The sequence below is a fragment of the Chlorocebus sabaeus genome, chromosome 15 (assembly GCF_047675955.1).
Source record: "Chlorocebus sabaeus isolate Y175 chromosome 15, mChlSab1.0.hap1, whole genome shotgun sequence".
Lineage (NCBI taxonomy): Eukaryota > Metazoa > Chordata > Mammalia > Primates > Cercopithecidae > Chlorocebus > Chlorocebus sabaeus.
This window is the reverse complement of record NC_132918.1, coordinates 2,516,017-2,538,591: the sequence shown is the minus strand read 5'-3', so window position 1 is coordinate 2,538,591 and position 22,575 is coordinate 2,516,017. Positions and strand designations below refer to the sequence as shown.

Sequence of the window (22,575 nt, the reverse complement as noted above, 5' to 3'; positions counted from 1 at the left end):
GGGGTTTCACCGTGTTAGCTAAGATGGTCTCGATCTCCTGACCTTGCGATCTGCCCACCTCGGCCTCCCAAAGTGCTGTAATTACAGGCGTGAGCCACCGTGCCCGGCCGGAGATTTCTAATAAAGAAGCTTGTCAATTAAACAAACAACAAAAAGCCCTGAGACTGAATGAGATAATCAAGAGAGTATGTGTAGATAGAGAAGAGGTCCAAGGACGGAGTCTTGGGTGACTCTGATGTCAAGAAGTGAGGACATGAGGCAGAAACAGCAGTGACTGAGAAGGAGCCACCTAGTAAGAAAGGAGGAACACCAGGACAGTGTGGTATTCTGGATTCCAAACAAGGAAGTTACTGCTAATTTTAAAGCTCTTCTCAGGCTGGGAATGGTAGCTCACACCTATAGTCCCAGCACTTCAGGAGGCTGAGGTGGGTAAATCACTTGAACTCGTGTTTGAGACCAGCTTGGGCAACATGATGAAACCTCATCTCCACTAAAAATATAAGAAATTTAGGTCAGATGTGGTGGCTCATGCCTGTAATCCTAGCGCTTTGGGAGATCAAGGCAGCCAGATCATTTGAGGTCAGGAGTTTGAGACCAGCATCTCCAGCATGGTGAAACCCCGTCTCTACTAAAAATACAAGAAAAAATTAACCGAGCATGGTGATGCATACCTGTAATCCCAGCTACTCAGGAGACTGAGATATGAGAATTGCTTGAACCTGGGGGGCGGAGGTTGTAGTGAGCTGAGATCTCGTCACTGCACTCCAGCCTGGGTGACACAAACTCTGTCTCAAAAAAAAAAAAAAGAAAAAGAAAAAAGGAAAAAAGCTCTTCTAAGAAGATTTTTTTTCCTGGATTAAATCAAGAAAATGGGAATTCAAAAAGATTTGGAAAAATGAGTAACATAATTATTTATTCATCTTTTTGGTATCTAACAGAAAGAAGATCTGGATATTGTATGTGAAAGGTTCACTACGAGTAAACTGCAGTCCTTTGAGGATTTAGCCAGTATTTCTACCTATGGCTTTCGAGGTGAGGTAAGCTAAATATTCAAGAAATGTGCAAAATATCCTCCTGTGATGACATTGTCTGTCATTTGTTAGTATCTATTTCTCAACATAGTTAAATAAGGTTTGGTACCTTTTGCTTGTTAAATGTATGCAAATCTGAACAAAGTTAGTGAACTTTTAACTTTCTAAGATGGAGAATTGTTCATAAATAAACTATTTTACCTACAGAGACCTCTGATATTATATGTCTCTTGATGGAAGTACCCAATACCACCGATGAAGTTTTCTTGTGAAAAAATCAAATGTCAATCTTATCATTACTTAGATCTAAGTACCAATATGTGAAAAATATAAGAGACAAGGAAGGTGGTAAATAATTCTGAGATTGGGAGACTACATGAAAAAAGACTTGTTCCCTTCAACAGATAGACGGCAGGGAAAAAAAGAGTAGAGAAAGGAGTAGAGAACCTGTAGATTAAAAGACATTTAAGGGGCATATGAACCTGGTCCAGTGTATGACTCTTACCTAAATCCTGATGGAGCAAACTACACAACATTTTTTTTTGAGACAAATATTTGAATACAGGTTGACTATTTGATGTCATTAAGGAGAAATTATGAATTATCTTGGTATAAAAATATTGTCGTGGGGTTTTTTTTGAGTCCTTATCTTTTAAGATATATCCTAAAGTATTTGTGGGTAAAATTATATGACATATCATAGGAGTATATGATTTAGAAAACAGATTAAAATATAAAAGGATAAAATATGATCTTATATTTTGTGACTCACTTCCTCATGGATATCTTTCTACCCAGTAAATATAGGCCTATCTAGGTTTTAATGGCTACCTAGTATTCTGTTACCTGTATGTACTATAGTTGGTTTAGTTTCCTGTTGAACATTTATGCTCTTTGACTTTTTTTCCTGTTTAAGATTCTTGTTTTTTGTTTTCTTTTTTTTTTTTTTTGAGACAGAGTCTTGCTCTATTATCCAGGCTGGAGTGCAGTGACATCATCTCAGCTTACTGCAACCTCCACCTTCTAGGTTCAAGCTATTCTTCTGCCTCAGCCTCCTGAATAGCTGGGATTACAGGCGCGCACCACCATGCCTGGCTAATTTTTGTATTTTTAGTAGAGACAGGGTTTGGCCATGTTGGCCAGGCTGGTCTTGAACTCCTGACCTTGAGTGATCTGCCTGCCTTGACCTTGCAAAGTGCTGGGGTTATAGGCATGAGCCACTGCATCTGACCCTGTTTAAGGTTCTGATGAGTATTCTTGTAGGTATACTGTGTTTCGTTTAATTGTTTCCTAAGGATAAATTTATAGAAATAACATTCCTTGGTAAAAAATATATATATTTTAAAAACTGTATTAGTTTCCTGTTGCTGTCAAAAAATTTCCAGAAATTTAGTGGCATTAAACAATACAAATTAATCATTCCACCGTTCTGGAGATCAGAAGATATGGGTCTTACTAGGCCTCACTAGGCTAAAATCAAGGTTTTAGCAGGGCTGTGTTCCTCTATGGAGGTTCCGGGGGACCAGAGAAACTATTTTACAGTAGTTATTTTAAGGGAATGAAAGTGAAGATGGGGTTGGGCAGTCAAAGAGGCTATTACTTTTCATTTTTGGCCTTTCAGTAGTTTGAATTTTTTTATCATATACATGTATTACTTTAATTTTTAAAAAGTAAAAGGCAGGTGTGATTCAGTCTCTGTAATTTAGATCAATTTACAGCAAACTAGGGTGGTCTCATATATCGTCTTACTCACAGTGACCCCTTGATTATTCCAAGAAGGGACAATTTCTAAGACTTGGTTTACACTGAGACTGCCCCTGATTTTAAGGATACCTTAGATCAAACTCTAGGAAGGCAGTTTCATTTTGGCCTTGCAGCTACCTGGGTCATTTTCCAAGCCCATGGCCTCCTGGAGTCTTCGCCTAGCTGTAGGTTATCTTTGTGGCTATTATTTCACTGTAATTACACAGGGAAGATTTATTGAGGGATTTCTGTGTACCAGCCATGGTTCTCAGCACTTTGTATTAACTCTTACTCCTGACAGTAACTCTACAGAGGTTCTGCTGTTACCCAGTTTTACATGAGGGAAACATGGCCAGAGGACACAGTTAGAAAATGGCAAAGTGGGGATTAGAAAATGGCAAAGTGGGGATTAGAAACTAGGCAGTTTGACTCCAGAGTCTGTGCCCCTGTCCACTTGGCTCCACTGCTGGGGAAGAGGCCTCTGAAGCAGCAGGACCATCGGCTGTGCCGTGTGTAATGGCAGTCTGTCTTCCTGGTGTGATGTTGTGTTCTACTCTGCATTTTCATGTCTTTCCTTATACAGGTCTCGAAATCATTTACTTTTTTTTTTTTTTTGAGACGAAGTCTCACTCTGTTGCCCAGGCTGGAGTGCAGTGGCACAATCTCCACTCACGGCAACTTCTGCCTCCCAGGTTCAAGTGATTCTCCTGCCTCAGCCTGCCAAGTAGCTCGGATTACAGGCACATGCCACCACAGCTGGCTAATTTTTGTATTTTTAGTAGAGTTGGTATTTCACCATGTTGGCCAGGCTCTTCTTGAACTCCTGACCTCAGGTGATCCACCCACCTAGGCCTTCCAAAGTGTTGGGATTACAGGCGTGAGCCACTGTGCCCGGCCTTATGTTTTTTAATGGTGCAAATTAGCTCAATTACATAAACCAGGAAAATCCAGCTAGGACCTGGTGATCTCTGAGCCTGACCTATGTGCCTTTCAATGAACTGAACTTGCCACAGCTGTATTTACTGTCTAATGAGATGCTGTCACATAGACCCCATCATAGCACAGTTCCTGAGTTACACCTTTACATACTGTAATATCCTTCTTGTGAAAAAAGATACAGATTCCAACCAATCTTGGTTATAAAGGGGAAAAATGGTCATGGGTTTTTAAAATTTGTTTTGTCTTAATAGCATAATTTCAAATTTACATTTCTAAATGAATAATTGCTTATATAAAGCAGTTTTGAGTAACAACGTAAAACGCTATTTGGAGTGATTCCTTTACCCACTTCTGAAGGCAAGTTTTGAAAAGTACTAGAAGATACTTCATTGAGAATATTATTAAACATGCCTATAGTTCTACCACCTGAACACAATTGCTTATTAACACATTAATGTTTTGGACTTTTTAATACATATTTTTCACTTGTTCTAGTAATTATGCTGCAGATTGTTTGATCATTTTTTTTTTCAGCATGTCATCAAAGTGAGCAAAGTGCTTCTCATTGCCACATACTAATAAAAAATGGAAGAGGCAGTTCAGATAACCTCTCCCTTTGATGAGGTGACAGTGGGTGACCCAGCAGTGAGTTTTTCTTTCAGTCTATTTTCTTTTCTTCCTTAGGCTTTGGCCAGCATAAGCCATGTGGCTCATGTTACTATTACAACAAAAACAGCTGATGGAAAGTGTGCATACAGGTATAGTACTGACTTCTTTTACTCATACATATTCATCCTGAATGTATTTTTTGCCTGGATCTCAGAGTAATCCTGCCTCAACACCAGTGTTATCTTTTTTGGCAGAGATCTTGGGTACGTTTTCTTTTCTCCCTATTGATAAATTGATAATCCACGACGATGATTATTAGGTAATACTCTTACTTCATGGATTCTTAAAAGATATGATATAACATATTACAAGTGCCTAGCAAGTTGTCTGTTACACATAGGTGTTCTAAGTAAATGGTAGCTGCTAATGTAATTTCTGCCCCTTTGCCCTTCAGTTGGGGTATTGCTTTGGACTGATTAGAGGGCTGTGGCTGGGATGCTAAAGGTTCATGTTTCCTTAGCTGGCTCCTGAGCCACCAGCTCCCACCACCTGTGTATGCCTATGCTGGTTTGCCTTCCCACAAGTAGCTGCTCTCTATCTGTTATGCTGGCACAGTTTTCAGAAGCTGATGAATGGCCTTGAAACAGAACAAAAATGGGATTCAGGATAACAAAATCGCACCTTTGTTTTTATAAGCACTGGCCATTCACTAGTTGAAGATTGGTGGGAGTACCTAATTCATGCCAAAAAAAAGATAATTTTTAAAAATCACACAGATTGATTGTAGATTAAAAGGGAAAATAGGCTGGGTATAGTGACTTTGCCTGTGACTTTGGGAGGCTGAAGTGGGAGGATTGCTTGAAGTCAGTTTGAGACCAGCCTGGGAAACAGAGCAAGACCCCGTCTCTACAGAAAATTTTTAAAAAATTAGTTGGGTATGGTGTTGCACATCTGTAGTCTTAGCTACTCCAGAGGCAGGAAGATTGCTTGAGCCCAGCAGTTTGAGGCTGCAGCAAGCTATGATTACACCACTGTACACCACCCTTAAAAAATAAATAAATAAAAAGGGGAAAATATCTTCAACAAAGGATAGTTCTGTCTGTTTCTCAGTCTTCCTCAACAGATAAATGTGTGAAGTAATGGAAGGTGGAAATTTCAGAGTACACAACATTAATGCTAGGGGCGTCTGACTCTGTGTGAATTATAATTGCCCTAGATCTAGATGGGCTGATAATATTAGAATCCCCTGTCACTAACTGAAGAGAGAGTTGTGAGTTAATGCCTTCCTAGATAACCTAGATTTATAGTATGCCCCTGCATACTACAATGGCTCTCCTTCCATAGCAGGATGAAATAGACTCATTATCTTGGCAACCAGCCCCTTCCAATGTGCTCTCAGTCTGCCTTTCCAGCCCCTTCTCTCTACCTATTCCCAGCTGCCATGTATTCTAAAGCCTCTATGCTTTCATTTTTGTTTTTGCCTTCCTGGATGGTCTTTCCTGCTGTCTCCACCTGAAACTATTCCTCTCTAAAGAACAGATGAATTGCCGGCTCTCTGGGATGCTTTTACTCACCCTCACTCCCACCCCAGGCTGAATGGACCCTTCTCTAGATCACTTAGCATGTAGTTCTACAGTTAGGTAAAAAGTCTACGCATCACTAGATGAAGAGCTTTCTTTTTTTTTAATTTAATTTTTTTTTTTGACACGTCGTCTCCCTGTGTCACCCAGGCTAGAGTGCAGTGGTGCGATCTTGGCTCACCGCAAGCTCCGCCTCCTGGGTTCACGCCATTCTCCTGCCTCAGCCTCCCGAGTAACTGGAACTATAGGCACCCGCCACCATGTCCCGCTAATTTTTTGAATTTTTAGTAGAGATGGGGTTTCACTGTGTTAGCCAGGATGGTCTTGATCTCCTGACCTCGTGATCCACCCACCTTGGCCTCCCAAAGTGCTGGGATTACAGGCGTGAGCCACCGCACCCGTTCCCAAGACCTTTCTTTATTACCAGGGCTTCCACAGACCTGACACATGGTAGCTCTTCAATAAATAATTGCAGAATTACTGGAAAATTTTACTGTTAACTTAGGCAGTGGCAAAACCATTGTTTGGCAGCTTAGAACCCAGCAAGTAAATAGGAACATTTGCTAGAAAAACAGATATTTTTAAAAATCCAATTCAAGGACTGGGTGTGGTGGCTCATGCCTGTAATCCGAGCACTTTGGGAGGCCGAGGCAGGCGTATCTAGGAGTTCGAGACCAGCCTGACCAACAGGGTAAAACTCCGTCTCTACTAAAAATACAAAATTAGCTGGGTGTGGTGGTGGGCATCTGTAATCTCAGCTACTTGGGAGGCTGAGGCAGGAGAATCTCTTCAACCCTGATAGGCGGAGGTTACAGTTAGCTGAGATTGCGGCATTGCACTCCAGCCTGGGAAACGAGCAAAACTCCATCCCAAAAAAAAAAAAATCAAATTCAAATGATTATGGAAGTAGTGGAGAAATAAACAGGAAAATGATAAATAATTAAGACAATATGTAATATGGCTATATTTTAATCTGTTGTTGGTATGGTTTTCTTTTTTCCCTTGGGATTAGTATCTATCTCTCTACTAGATATTAATTTGTTACATTTTCTCATTAGAGCAAGTTACTCAGATGGAAAACTGAAAGGTCCTCCTAAACCATGTGCTGGCAATCAAGGGACCCAGATCACGGTAAGAATGGTACATGGGAGTGTAAATTGTTGAAGCTTTGTTTGTATAAATATTGGAATAAAAATTAAAATTGTCTCTGAGTTTTCAGGGTCATAATAAAATGAATTTCCACTAGTCATTGGAGATCCCAAGATATCATCCTCCAAGCAAGATAAATGACTATTGGCTTTTGTGGCATGGCAGCCTGCGACCTCCTTGTCTTTTTTAAGGGCTAGGAGATTCTTCACTGGGATGGCAAAAATCAATTGCAGGGTAGTTGGCATTGAAAGAAGATTAAGCTTGACTCCAGAGGTGTGGGTTAGAGCCCAGCCTTGTCACTCAATGGTTGTACGTCCAGAGGCAAGTCACTTAACATCCCTTAACCCCAGTTTTCTCATCTATCAAATGAAGCAAAGAATACTTGCTCTCTTGACTTAAAGGGTGTCTGATGAGACATATGACTATATCATTAGCTGGGAGAAAGTCCATCATGCTGCCTATGTATAGTGCCTCAAGTTGGTCTCTTTCCCTTCTGTGATTCCACAAAGCACCCTGCTGTCATGTTATGCATCCTGCCCCTCCACCCAAGTCACATCTAGAGCATGTCTTCTCGAAGACCACTGTAACCTGCCTAATCCTAGGTGTGACAAGGCAGGCAGGAGGCAGAAAAAAATGTGTGTTTTGCAATACATGTTAAGAGAGATCTTGGGCTGGGCACAGTGGCTCACACCTGTAATCTTAGCACTTTGGGAGGCCAAGGCGGGCGGATCATCTGAGGTCGGGAGTTCAAGACCAGCCTGACCAACATGGAGAAACCTCATCTCTACTAAAAATACAAAATTAGCCAGGTGTGGTGGCGTATGCCTGTAATCCCAGCTACTCAGGAAGGCTGAGGCAGGAGAATTGCTTGAACCCGGGAGGTGGAGGTTGCGGTGAGTCGAGATCACGGCCCTGCACTCCAGCCTGAGCAACAAGAGTGAGACATGGTCTCAAAAAAAAGAGAGATCTTATACCACAGTGACCACAGTGTGATTTCCAAGAACTTCAAATGATCTAAGAAATTTTGTGATTATTATTAGGTTGAAAAAATATCTTTTTTTTTTTTTTTTGAGACAAAGTCTCAGTCTGTTGCCCATGCAGAAGTGCAGTGGCGTGATCTCAGCTCACCGCAATCACTGCCTCCTGAGTTCAAGCAGTTGTCCTGCCTCAGCCTCCTGAGTAGCTGGGATTACAGGCATGCATCACCATGCCTGGCTCATGTTTGTGTTTTTAGTAGAGACAGGGTTTCACCATGTTGGCCGGGCTGGTCTCGAACTCCTGACCTTAGATGACCCACCCACCTTGGCCTCCCGAAGTGCTAGGATTACAGACGTGAGCCACTGCACCCAGCCTGTCTTTGAATGCCATGTGAAATTATACTTCTCAGTTTACATGTGTGTCCCACTAAATCATGTACTCTTCTGAGCAAGATCATGCTTTGTCTTCATATTTTCTGCACAAAGCAAAGACCCTGACACAAAGATAGCCCCCAGTGCATAGTTGAGAAATCAGTGAATGAATGTGGGAGGGAGGAAAAATGTCCTTTAATTCTTCTGTTAATGCTGTGTTATCCCTGGCCTCAGTCAGTTGTTAGAACTGAGCTGTTGGTAAATATAATTGGATTCACTATCTTAAGACCTAGCTTTTGCTAGGACAGCTTGGGTTGTATTTTCATATACTTCTATGAATTTACAAGAAAAATCGATCTTCTGTGCAGGTGGAGGACCTTTTTTACAACATAGCCACGAGGAGAAAAGCTTTAAAAAATCCAAGTGAAGAATATGGGAAAATTTTGGAAATTGTTGGCAGGTACAGTCCAAAATCTGGGAGTGGGTCTCTGAGATTTGTCACCAAGGTAATATGTTCTAGTGTTCATAAATTGTGAACAGTTGCTGAACTAGATGGTGAAAAGTAAAACTAGTTTCTGGTCAAGGTTTAGCCACCAATTTTGCACTTTCTCTCATCTCCCCAGGAAAGAGCAGTTGGTCTTTAGGTCAATGAGAGCTCTTTGATGGCCGCAAAACAAACTGACTCTAGCCAACTTGAGCTAAAAAGAAATTTAGTGAGGCCGGGCACGGTGGCTCAAGCCTGTAATCCCAGCACTTTGGGAGGCCGAGACGGGCGGATCACGAGGTCAGGAGATCGAGACCATCCTGGCTAACACGGTGAAACCCCGTCTCTACTAAAAAATATAAAAAACTAGCCGGGCGAGGTGTTGGGCGCCTGTAGTCCCAGCTACTCGGGAGGCTGAGGCAGGAGAATGGCGGGAACCCGGGTGGCGGAGCTTGCAGTGAGCGGAGATCCGGCCACCGCACTCCAGCCTGGGCGACAGAGCGAGACTCCGTCTCAAAAAAAAAAAAAAAAAAAAAAGAAATTTAGTGGAAGGCTGAGTTACAACATGAAGTGTGTGCAGTTGCCCCTTGGAGAGAATAAGAACCAGGGTGCCTCTGGGACTTAATGTCATTACTGTACACCAGTTGTTTTTATTCTTTTCCTGACTTTGCTCTGGAGTCAGTTTACTAACAGTGCATTCGATGATCATGTGTCCATATCTATGGGGAGAAGGTTTCTTGATTGGCAGTCTTATTAAGGGTGCATATCAAATAGAATGGAATAGAGGTAGTTTCCCAAAGGAAGATGAGAGGCTGTTACCATAAAAAGGAGAAGGGATTCAGGACAGATGAAAACATTATATCCATGATAGACTGACTCTGCTGGTACAGATGGTACAGATGGCTTCAGTATAGGCTCTCCGAACCCACATATCATTGATTGGGATATATAATATATATATATATTTCTAAAAAAATCTAAAATGAGTCAAACATTTCACCTCAATATATGTGTATATATATTTTGAGACAGAATTTTGCTCTTGTTGCCCAGGCTGGAGTGCAATGGTGCAATCTCAGCTCACTGCAACCTTTGCCTCCTGGGTTCGAGCGATTCTCCTGTCTCAGCCTCCCGAGTAGCTGGGATTACAGGCACATGCCACCATGCCCAGCTATTTTTTTTTTTTTCTTTTTAGTAGAGAGGGGGTTTAATCATATTGGTCAGGCTGGTCTCGAACTCCTGACCTCAGGTGATCCACCTACCTCAGCCTCCTAAAGTGCTAGGATTACAGGCGTGAGCCACTACGCCTGACCATTTTTCAGTATTTCTTTTTTTTCTGAGACAGAGTTTCACTCTTGTTGCCTAGGCTGGATGGAGTACCATGGTGTGATCTCAGCTCACCACAACCTCTGCTTCCCAGGTTCAAGCGATTTGCCTGCCTCAGCCTTCTCGAGTAGCTGGGATTACAGGCATATGCCACCATGCCCGGCTAATTTTGTGTTTTTAGTAGAGATGGGGTTTCTCCATGTTGGTCAGGCTGGTCTCGAACTCCTGACCTCAGATGATCTGCCCGCCTCGGCCTCCCAAAGTGCTGGGATTACAGGCATGAGCCACTGCACCTGGCCCATTTTTCAGTATTTCTAAAAAAAATCTAAAATGAGTCAAACATTTCACCTCAATAAAATGACACAGGTTTATACATTAAGTGTCTTTGCTTTTTCTTGGAATTTTATAAATCTGTCAGAATATTCATTACCTCCTGAAAATAAAGGAGTTCTAGTTGACTGTTTTGGTTCTAGGTGTGGTAAAGTGAAACATTGTTACTTAATAAATGCATTTTGCTAGGCACAATCCTTCCGTTCACAAGCTCCGTAGAGAAAAGAGAAATAAATGACTGCCAACCAAGAAAAGGTTGGGAGATACTGGAATAAGACCCAGGGGCAGGAAGAAGCCAGTGAGGAGGGCGTATTGAGGGCTCAGAGAGAGAGTAAAAGCAGGGCTTGTTATAGCTAGCTTCTCAAGATGTCCTTGAGGCAAACCAGACCTTTGGGACACTCTGAAAATAAAACTGAAAGTAAAAAGATTGTGGGCCGAATGTGGTGGCTCACGCATGTAATTCCAGCACTTTGGGAGGCCGAGGCGAGCAGATCACCTGAGGTCAGGAGTTCGAGACCAGCCTGGCCAACATGGTGAAACCCTGTCTCTACTAAAAGTACAAAAAGAATTAGCTGGGCCTAGTGGCAGGCGCCTATAATCCCAGCTACTCGGGAGGCTGAGGCACGAGAATCGCTTGAACCCAGGAGGTGGAGGTTGCAGTGAGCCGAGATTGTGCCATTGCACTCTAGCCTGGGCAACAAGAGTGAAACTCTGTCTCAAAAATAAATAAAAATAAATAAAAAGGAGATTGTGGTGTGATATCCTGGATTCTATCAGCAACCTATAAAAGCAGAGAGGAGCCTGTGTTTTGATTTAGTCACATTTAGCATTTATATCTCTATGAAGTTTCTGCTGGTTTATTTTTCTGTGGGTAAAATATTAATAGGCTTTATGGAGATATTTTTCTTTATGCGCACCTTTGTTTAGATTACTCAACTCCAGCAACTTATTTAACTAAAAGGGGCCTCTGCCATCTAGTGTGTGTTTTTGGCAACTTTTTTCTTACTCTTTTGTTTTTCTTTTCCAGGTATTCAATACATAATGCAGGCATTAGTTTCTCAGTTAAAAAAGTAAGTTATTGGTTTATGGGGGATGGTTTTGTTTTATGAAAAGAAGAAGGGATTTTTAATAGTTTGCTGGTGTAGATAAGGTTATGATGTTTTCAGTCTCAACCGTGAGAGAATAAATCCTTGTGTCTTCTGCTGTTTGTTTATCAGCAGGGAGAGACAGTAGCTGATGTTAGGACACTACCCAATGCCTCAACTGTGGACAATATTCGCTCCATCTTTGGAAATGCTGTTAGTCGGTATGTCCATAACCTATATAAAAAAATCTTTTACATTTCTTATCTTGGTTTATCATTCCATCACATTATTTTGGAACCTTTCAAGATAGTACCTGCCTTAAGAATTTGCTTTAGTCAAATACACAGGCTTGTTTTATGCTTCAGGTTTGTTAATGGAGTTCTTATTTCATGTAATCGACACTTTCTGGGTGCATGTAATCTTCTAGATGCTGTGGCGTGAATCGTGTTCTTTCAAGGTCTTAGTCTTGAAAATATTTGTAGTGTAGTAGAATTATTTTATCCTCCAGTGCTCCTTCTTTTCCTTGTATTTCCAGTATCATCACTTTAGGATTTCACTTATTTATCATTCAACATTTATTAATTGCCTCTCATATTCCAGGCTTTGTGCTAGAAGTTAGGGATATAAAGACAAATAAAATATTGGGATATAAAGACAAATAAAATATTTCCTGCCCTTGAAGACTAGATTCGTGTCACTAAATCTTCATTATCAAGAAAAGCATAAGAGGGGAAGGTGCTTGCATTATGGATTCCTCATAGTGCTCCTCTCTGCATATAAAAACCACCATTTCCATCATAGATTCCTAGCTGTCTCAGGACTTTATAAAGCCCAAAGTGCCTATGTCATAATCTGAGGGGAAAAATACTGAGACCCTTCCATATATGGGAGGTATATGGATGAGACAGCTCCTGACTTCATTTTTCCCAGAAATCTGAAAAGCAGCAGCAGTCATTCCAGAGCCCAGTTTCTACTTTGAAGGACAAATTTTTTATTCTTTGAGCTAAACCGACTAAGGAACAATTAGTTTGCTTTTAATTTGCTATTTTCTTTCTAATCGCGAATGAATTAGTTTTTTAAAACTGCTCCCAGAGCGAAGGGAGAGCTCTGCTTGTACAGTGTAACTTTTCAGAGCTTCTTTAACTAGATTTTAAGATCAGAATTAGTTGTCGGGAAATCTTAGGGATTGTACAAGTTTAGAAATCCTCTAGAGCAGCAGTTCCCAAAGCAGGCTTCCAGAACACTAGCTTCTTGAGGCATTTTGGGAAAAAAGAGTTGCTGGTTCAGTGTGTATGGGAAGTGCTGCAAGCCATACCCTCCGTTGAAGACACTCAGACCACACATTACTGCATAAAAAGCTTCCACCAGCCATTCGGCAAACCCTTATTGAATGTTTGCTATTTCCTGGGTATTGTGCTATATGGTAGGGATATAGTAGTGAATAAAGAAGAAATGATGCTTGCCCTCAGCTGACTTTTCAGTTGGAAAGACACATGAAATAATTATGCCATTCATTAGCAGATTGTCCTTGATGCCTCACTGGAAAAATAAAGGACATAATGGGAAACTCTGTAGGGTCAGAGAAAGGGATCATTAGAGAAGGTTCTTTGAAAGAAATAATTTTTGAAATATGAAAGATAAATAGGAATTAACTGGGTACCAATAGGTTAAGAGTAGAGCTTTCCAGACAGGGACTAGTTCTTCGGAAGGTCTCCAGACAGAAATAAGTGTTGCTTGTCTGAGGACCTCTTTTTCACCTATTAACCTTCCCTCCCCAATAGACACTCCTGGGAACAACACACACTGTAGAACCACATTGTGGTGCTATTCGGTATAGCAAGTAATTCAGCGGAGATAAGTTCTTGGAATCTCATCTTTGGGATTTGTTTACTAAGATATATTCAAGTTTCAGCAAAATAAGGTCTCAGAGCTTGGACTCATTGTTCTGTTTTAGCAATTAGAGCAGTACCTGGTGCATAGCACAGGTGCTTGAAAACACTGACCGAGTAGGGTGGGTGGGTGGGTGGATGGATGGATGGATGGATGGATGGGATGGTTGTTGGGTGAATGGATGAACAGACAAATGGATGGATGAATGGACAGGCACAGGAGGACCTCAAATGGACCAAGTCTCCGGGGCCCTCATTTCACAAAGTTAGTTTATGGGAAGGAACCTTGTGTTTTTAAATTCTGATTCTTTTGTAATGTTTGAGTTTTGAGTATTTTCAAAAGCTTCGGAATCTCTTTTCTAACCAGAGAACTGATAGAAATTGGATGTGAGGATAAAACCCTAGCTTTCAAAATGAATGGTTATATATCCAATGCAAACTACTCAGTGAAGAAATGCATCTTCTTACTCTTCATCAACCGTAAGTGAAAAAGAACCACATGGGAAATCCATTCATAGGAAACACCCACAGGGAATTTTATGGGACCATGGAAAAATTTCTGATCCATAGGTTTGATTAAACATGGAGAAACCTCATGGCCAAGTTTGGTTTTATTGGGAAGCATGTATAATTTTTGTCCTAAGTCTGCGCTTAGCCCTCCCACATGTGCTCATTGCTGGTTGACTGTTGGAGTCTGGTTCTCACCTCTAAGAGGAAGCGCAGGAGAGGGAATAACAGGCTCCTGTGAGCCAGCACACCTTCCTTTGATGGTGTCAGAGTCTTTACAAGCAAGCCCTAGCCAGAACATTGCTGCAAGAGATCAAGGGCCACATTTGAAATTGCACAACAGGACACGGAAAAGGAGTACCTTAGGTATAGGCATTGTCATTAAAGAAATTGCTAAGATACTTGAGATTTTCCTTTTTAAAGAATGAGCTTTATGATACAAAGAGAAGTTCTAAAAATTAGGGAGGAAATTAACTAAATTAATTAGGATATTTCTCAGATTCCTTTATAGTTTTTTTTTTTTTTTGAGGCGGAGTTTCGCTCTGTCGCCCAGGCTGGAGTGCAGTGGCAGGATCTCAGCTCACTGCAAGCTCCGCCTCCCGGGTTCACACCATTCTCCTGCCTCAGCCTCCCGAGTAGCTGGGACTACAGGCGCCCGCCACCTCGCCCGGCTAGATTTTTGTATTTTTTAGTAGAGACGGGGTTTCACCGGGTTAGCCAGGATGGTCTTGATCTCCTGACCTCGTGATCCGCCCGTCTCGGCCTCCCAAAGTGCTGGGATTACAGGCTTGAGCCACCGCGCCCGGCCTCCTTTATAGTTTTTATCTCTCTGCTGACATAGTGTTTACATGATTGTTATTTACTAAACAAATGCTATTTTATTTATTTATTTATTTTTTGAGACGGAGTCTCGCTCTGTCGCCCGGGCTGGAGTGCAGTGGCTGAATCTCAGCTCACTGCAAGCTCCACCTCCCGGATTCACGCCATTCTCCTGCCTCAGCCTCCCGAGTAGCTGGGACTACAGGCGCCCGCCACCTCGCCCGGCTAGTTTTTGGTATTTTTTAGTAGAGATGGGGTTTCACCATGTTAGCCAGGATGGTCTCGATCTCCTGACCTTGTGATCCACCCGTCTCAGCCTCCCAAAGTGCTGGGATTACAGGCGTGAGCCACCGCGCCCGGCCTCAAATGCTATTTTATATTCTGCTCCTTATAACTTGTTTATTACAAGGTTTTGGTGGTGACTTAGCAACAACAAATAATCCCAAACACAGTCTGAATTTTTCGTTTTCCATCCAGAAATAAGATGAATCTTTCCATTTCTGTGTTTTCAGTTTTCATCATTTTTATCTTATAGATTACTTATCTTTATTGTTTTAAAGCATTTAATAATAATTTTATAGTTTTTGTTTTGTTTGCTGTTGGAAATGGAATATTCCCACCTTCCATTTAGAGTGCTAACCAGTCGTAAATGTCTCAAAATATGCAGTTTTACAGCAGTTGTTCAAAGCAATACAGGAAGAGTAAGGACAGAGCCAATCATTTTACAAACACATTCTGTTAAACTGATGTCTATTAGCAGAGTTTTTCCTATTTTATTAGGAAGGACTTACACCTGATATATAACAAAGATTGTGTTAATCAAGGCTCAGAAAATGTTTTTCATTAGTTTTTTTCCTAACCTTGAAGAATAACTGCTTTGTAACACATATGCTGGCTATAAAGCAGACAAAAAATTCAATGTAGGTGCTCTCTGACTCTCCTCTGTCCGTGTTTCTGTTGGGGCTGCTTACCACAGCCTCTGCATTATGATTAGCTAATGTGTTCACAATACCAAGTTCCCAGTAGCAAAGAAAGGTCGAGCTCTTATGCATGCCATTCATTTATCTACACTGTGCAGGCGCACTCAGGTGGCAGAGACAAAGAACACTCCTTTGGCGCATCTCAAGTTCAGAATTCTCAGCAGAGGGGCTCCAGCTGTCCTTTTGTCAGGTGCCCACGCCTGCTCCAGGCCTGTGTGGTCAGGACACATGTTACAGAGTACAGTGACATTAATGGTGGGGCCATGGATGTGGTGAGCACTCAGAGGATGTTAGTCTCTTCATTGATAAAGTCACAACCACTCTTCCTGTTGGAAATAAAAAGATTTGACATATCCTTGTCTACAACAACACAGGACAACAGATAATCAGCAGGTCATCTAAAATCTGTCCAGAGAGAAAGGAGAGCTGTGTTTCCTGAAAATACATCTTCCTCTGATTTTAGTCTTATTTTTTTCTGCCTTTATTGCTTTCTACCCTCTCCAAACTAGCCTCATTTCCTAAATTACTTTGAATGTGCATTGACACTTGTACTGCCCAAAATTCTGGAAAACTCATTATGGCTGCTCCACCGTCAGAACTTCCTGAGCAAAGTTAGTTGCTCTCTCGGCTCACTTTTTAGCACACATAGCTCTATAATAGTGCTGGCCACTTGGGATTGGAATTGCTTTATTTATCAGCATGTTGTCTCCCAGCAGTTGGTGTGTGTGATATCCAGTATGTATTTGCCGAATGAAAAGTCTGAGGGCTGGCATCATACTTCCCTCTGTGCCCAGCAAAAGCACAGTTAGTCCACATGAGCTAATGGGTGCAAAGGGAAGTGAGGAGGGAGAATGTATTACCTTATCATGTTTTCTGTTACTTGACTGAAGTAAAACAGTCCTAAGCCGATAGTAAGATACTGGGCTGGGAAGTGGTGACAGGTAAAGGTGCACCTTTCTTCCTGGGGATGTGATGTGCGTATCACTACAGAAATGTTTTTCCTGAGGTGATTTCATGACTTCGTATGAATGTACACCTGTGACCTCACCCCTCAGGACAGTTTTGAACTGGTTGCTTTCTTTTTATTGTTTAGATCGTCTGGTAGAATCAACTTCCTTGAGAAAAGCCATAGAAACAGTGTATGCAGCCTACTTGCCCAAAAACACACACCCATTCCTGTACCTCAGGTAATGTAGTACCAAACTCCTCAGCCAAGACTCACAGGGAACAGATGTTCTCTCAGGCTCTCCTCTTTGAAAGAGATGAGCATGCTAATAGTACAATCAGAGTGAATCCCATACACCACTGGCAAAAGGATGTTCTGTCCCTTCTTACAGGTACAAGGCACAGTTTTCCTTCATGTATTCACTAATTTAGTAGAACCTCACTAAGAGCCTCCTATATGCCAGGCTCTGTGTTAGCAATAAAAAAAGGAATGCCATGCCTCACCCCATCAGGAGGTGCTGACAGCTTGTAGGCAGAGTGGAAACAGATGTGCTCTGAAGGCTCTAAATATTACTTCTGCTGGGGTCAGTTGGGAAACCACAACAGCTACTGTTTTTCTTCCATAAAAGACAATCAGCCGGGCGTGGTGGCTCACACCTGTAAATCCCAGCACTTTGGGAGGCTGAGGTGGGTGAATCACAAGGTCAGGTGATCAAGACCAGCCTGGCCAACATGGCGAAACCCTGTCTCTAGCAAAAATACAAAAATTAGCCAGGCATGGTGGCGGGCACTTGTAGTCCCAGCTACTCGGGAGGCTGAGGCACGAGAATCACTTGAACCTAGGAGGTGGAGGTTGCAGTGAACTGAGATTGTACCACTGCACTGCAGCCTAGGTGACAGAGCGAGAGTCCGTCTCAAAAAAAAAAAAAAAAAAAAAAATATGTCCTGCTCTGTGGAGGTTCTTGTCTTAAAATATCCACTGTTGTTTGCCCAGATGTTGATGTAATTAGTTTAGCAGTCATACAGTTTAGCACTTGCATTAAAGAGACCAAACCCCATAGTAGGTATTTGAAATACAGAATAAATGTGAGGTACCCCTGCTCTAAAGGAATTTACAGTCCAGAGCTGACTTATGGAGGATTTCTTTGTATTATTTCTGGCTCTGCTACTAATTTGTCTATTTCATGTCCTAATTATCCTAATTTATCATTGTTTTCATTTTGATTGAAAAGGGGAGAGCATAAAAATTGTGGTCAAAGGTAGTTTTATTTTATTTTATTTTTGAGAAGGAGTCTTGCTCTGTCACCCAGGCTAGAGCGCAGTGGCACAATCTCGTCTCATTGCAACCTCTGCCTCCCAGGTTCAAGCAATTCTCCTGCCTCAACCTCCCGAGTAGCTGGGATTACAGGTGTGCACCACCACGCCCAGCTAATTTTTGTATTTTTAGTAGAAATGGATTCTGCCATGTTGGCCAGGCTGGTCTCGAACTCCTGACCTCAGGTGATCCTCTCACTTTGGCCTCCTGAAGTGTTAGGATTACAGGCCTCAGCCACTACACCCGGCCTAAAGTTAGGTTTAGTCAGGGTCTAAACAGGAGATAGAAACCATGCAACAATTTGAATAGATGAATAAAGAATTACAAACTGGAGATTAGAGTAATAGAGAATAGAGTAATAAGACACAGGGAACAGCATATATAAAGAACAACCATTTCCTCCTAGGGCTGAGATAGCATCCCCTCACCACACTCCCCCACCTACTGTCTGAGATGCATAACTTATTGAAGAGAACGTAACTGGCTCGCTGCGAGGTAAAGTCAATGAGGCGCACCCCAGTACCACTCTGAGGGGATGCTGGGAAAAACTGCCCGTGGGAAGAGTACACGTGCTGCTGGCCACTTGTGCTGAAGAACTTGAAGTCTGATAGGAGTGCACCCTAACCTGGCATAGAAACCCCTTTCTCCTGCTGAGTCCCTCTAGCGCCTTCTACTGGCAAAGCTTCACATTGCAAACCTCCATTATCACAGAGCAAGCAATGAAAGATGGACTCGGAGCTGAGGCAATAAATTGATAGCTAGCATAGCCTCTAAACTGATTTTTATGACTACATTTTATGGATAGAAAGTGTTCTTGCATATATTGTTTCCTCACATAATAGAGGACTTACTTATTCATGGTTGCAGATGAGAAAACAGATCCTAAGAAGTTAAGTGACTTGCCCAAGATCACACAAAAAAATTCCACTAGTTCTAAAATGAGAGTAATTACAGTTCACATATATTATATGTGGCAGGTACATATAAAGCACTTGGCATGAATTTTTTTTTTTTTTTTTTGAGACGGAGTCTTGCGCCGTCGCCAGGCTGGAGTGCAATGGTGCGATCTTGGCTCACTGCAACCTCTGAGTCCCTGGTTGAAGGGATTCTCCTCCCTCAGCCTCCTGAGTACCTGGGATTACAGGCATGTGCCACCAACTAATTTTTGTATTTTTAGTAGAGATGTGGTTTCATCATGTTGGCCAGGATGGTCTTGGCCAGGATGGTCTTGATCTCTTAACCTCGTGATCCACCCGCCTGATACTCCCAAAGTGCTGGGATTACAGGCCTGAGCCACCGCGCCCGGCCACTTGGCATGAATTTAATTCCCACCATAAACCTGTGAGATAGGTAATTCTGTTATGTCCATTTTACAAATGAAGAAACTGAGGCAAAGAAAGATGATGTAACAACGCAAAGCTACACAGCTCTGAAGTAGTATGGCCAATATTTGAACACACTCAGACTCGATCCTGAGGTTTTGACCACTGTGTCATCTGGCCTCCTCAAATCTTCTGGCCACCACATACACCATATGTGCCATATGTGGGCTTTTTCTCCCCTTCCCACTATCTAAGGTAATTGTTCTCTTTTATTTTCCTGCCAGTTTAGAAATCAGTCCCCAGAATGTGGATGTTAATGTGCACCCCACAAAGCATGAAGTTCACTTCCTGCACGAGGAGAGCATCCTGGAGCGGGTGCAACAGCACATCGAGAGCAAGCTCCTGGGCTCCAATTCCTCCAGGATGTACTTCACCCAGGTCAGGGGGCTTCTCATCCAGCTGCTTCTCTGGGGCCTTTGAAATGTGCCCTGCCAGACATGAGAGCCCAGATTTTTGCCTGTTACTTAGGAACTTTCTTTGCAAGTATTACCTTGATAGTTTTAACATTTCCTTCTTTGAACCTAGTTATAAAGGTATTGTGCTGTTGTTCCCAGGCTTAGAGTCATAAGGCCTGAGCTCACTTCCTCACTTTGCCTCCATCTGGAACCTTAGACCAACTTCCTAGGAAAACGAGCTGTCTGAAAACAGAATAGGGTGCCTCTTCAATGCGCTCTTCACTTTAGATGTTCAGGAGGAGGTTACTCCTACCTACACATGGCACAGTGGAGGGGCTGGACCCCAGGGAGGCAGTGAGAAGAGTGGAAAGAGCAGAGGCTCTACTGTTGGACAGACCTAGCTTACCAGCTGTGCGACTAACCTTCCCTGGCCTCCATATCCCTCTCCGTAATGGAGGAATGGATCATCCCCACATCCAGGGACAGTTACAAGCAGTCAGTGAACAGAAAGTCTCTGGTACAGCTTCTAAGTACTTCTTCTAAGTCACTTCACTTACCTGAGTTCTCAGTTTTGCGGTTTATAAGATAAGCAGGTTGGATAAAATGCTCTCCAATATACTCCTGGTTCTGAGATGATGTGATTGTGGACAGCCCTTTAATCATGGTGAAGATGTTCATCATAAGCACACTGAAACTACGAAATATAAATATAAATATTTTCTGCATTAAATTATGCTGGATCCTAGAAGCAGAAACTGGACTTCTGTGAGACCCTGCTTCACAGAAAACTTAAAATTCCCAAGCAGATGAATGCGTCTCAGAAGGACACTCACAGTTACCTACCTGGAAAGAATCTAGATGGAAGTGGCATGGGCACTAAGCGGTGAGATTAAACCCAGCTAGGGCAGACCCACCAGCCTTGGACCCCCCAACACCTGGAGATTGTTGATGCAAAGAGGAAGGTTCTTACTGGTGAGACCTGAAAGGGATATGTGACAGACCTGAAAGGGATATGTGGCAGGTGGGAGGAAGAAGTTCTGTCTGGAAACCAACCCTTGTTCCTCCATTATTGATTGACTCCTGGTACCAACATGAGCCCTGGGTCTTACAGAGGCCTTAAGTCCCTATGCCTTCTAGTGCCCATGGATGAGATGAGGCCACACATGCCCCCAGTGGGTTAACGTGTCTAGGGTGAGTAAGGCTCTTGGAGCACTGTGATACACAGAAAATATCCAGTAACTGTTAGTTGGTTTGATATCTGTTCCCGTTGCTCACTTAAGCTCAGTGCCCCTTTACTGCTCCTTTTATTCTGCCTCCCTCCGCACATGTGCATCGAGAATCCTGAGACACACTGTGTTGGGTGCCCAGGGATGCAGCATAGATGTTGCTGCCTTCCACATAAGCGCTCATGGACTACTAGAGAATATATCCCATGGGAGAGAAAAACAGACTCGGGAGAATATAGCAAGGGCCCTTGTCCTGGACTTGGTCAGTTAGGAAAGGGAGGGAAGAGACATGGAGCCTGGGACCCAAAGGGGAGGGGGAATGAAAAGTGTGTTTCTGGCAGAGGAAGTGGCAAGGATAAAGGCCTAGAGGCGCAAGAGAATATGTGTTTGAGGATCTGAAAGTTGAGTGCAATGGGTCCAGTATATGCTACCCTGGCTGCCATTAGAATTACCTGGGGAACTTAGAAAATTCCAATGTCTGGGCCCTGCCTAAACCAATAAATCATTCTTGGGTGGTGGGTCTGGGCCTCAGGATTGTTTAAAACCCTCCCTAGGTACTGTCATGTGCAGCTGGGGTTAAGCTGTGCTGGGGTCTGAGTATGGATCTGTTAGGACAAGCGGCAGTGGTGGAGTTGAGGCTGCAGAATTCAGGCCAGATAGAGAGGTTTTCATCAGGATATTAAAGAGTTTAGATTTCAATTTGATGGGAATGGGTGGGATCTTATTTGCATTTTATGAAGAGCTCCCTGGTTGCAATATCAGAATGGACTGGAGAGGAGCAAGATAGAATCCTACAATGATTTGGGAGAAGTGGTGAGGGGCTTGAGACACAGGAAGTAGCCCCGTTCACTAATAGTTGAGCATGTAGAATTGCCAAGACCTGGAAATGGTTTGGCTGGTGGGGAGTGGGAAGAAAGGCCCAATGTGTGAAATGAAGATGGAGAGCACATTGCCTAGCACAGAGTGATTGCCGTTTGCTCTGTCCCAGTTGAGGTCCAAGGGGTTTGCCAGAGATCATATATGGAGTCTGTGGCTCCATGGGGAAAAGAACCTCTCAGCATGCCTGCTTGTTTTATCCTGGGTTAGTCAGATTCATTTTATTAGATTACATTTTTTTTCTGGTGGAACTCTGCGTAAGTCCTGACCAGTGTGTTTTCAGAAGGATCAGAGGGCCTGCCCCTGTCGGTTGGTGCATGACACCAGCTTGGTGGGCTCCTTGCTGCTCCCTGTTTTCATGGATTATCAGAATACCTTCTCTCCCTGCCAGCAGCAGGTCACACTGGCTCCTGACTTTTTGGCCCATGGAGCCACCATCTTTCTGCTTCTCAGATTGTGCCTTGTACTCCACTGATCATGGCCAGTACATCAGAAGCCCTGGTTTGCAGTGAATGCATTTGGTGTGGAAATGAGGAACCCTGGGGATTCCACATATCATATTTGGTTGCCGTGTTTTTCTCCAATCTTTCACCATAACAGCAATCAACTCAGAAGA

At 42.7% G+C, this 22,575-nt stretch overlaps 1 protein-coding gene across 4 annotated transcripts in view; it reads left to right on the top strand.

Annotated features, from left to right (window-relative positions):
* Positions 1–22,575, top strand: part of MLH1 (mutL homolog 1) — a 56,773-nt gene that overhangs the window by 5,966 nt on the left and 28,232 nt on the right. For 3 of the 4 annotated variants that reach the window (XM_007971803.3, XM_007971805.3, XM_007971806.3), the window contains exons 3-11: positions 939–1,037; positions 4,398–4,471; positions 6,961–7,033; positions 8,769–8,860; positions 11,568–11,610; positions 11,758–11,846; positions 13,882–13,994; positions 16,914–17,007; positions 19,687–19,840. In XM_007971803.3, the coding sequence (XP_007969994.1) occupies positions 939–1,037; positions 4,398–4,471; positions 6,961–7,033; positions 8,769–8,860; positions 11,568–11,610; positions 11,758–11,846; positions 13,882–13,994; positions 16,914–17,007; positions 19,687–19,840 (831 nt within the window). The remainder of the gene's footprint in view (positions 1–938; positions 1,038–4,397; positions 4,472–6,960; positions 7,034–8,768; positions 8,861–11,567; positions 11,611–11,757; positions 11,847–13,881; positions 13,995–16,913; positions 17,008–19,686; positions 19,841–22,575) is intronic. The other variant, XM_007971804.3, reaches the window with a different exon arrangement.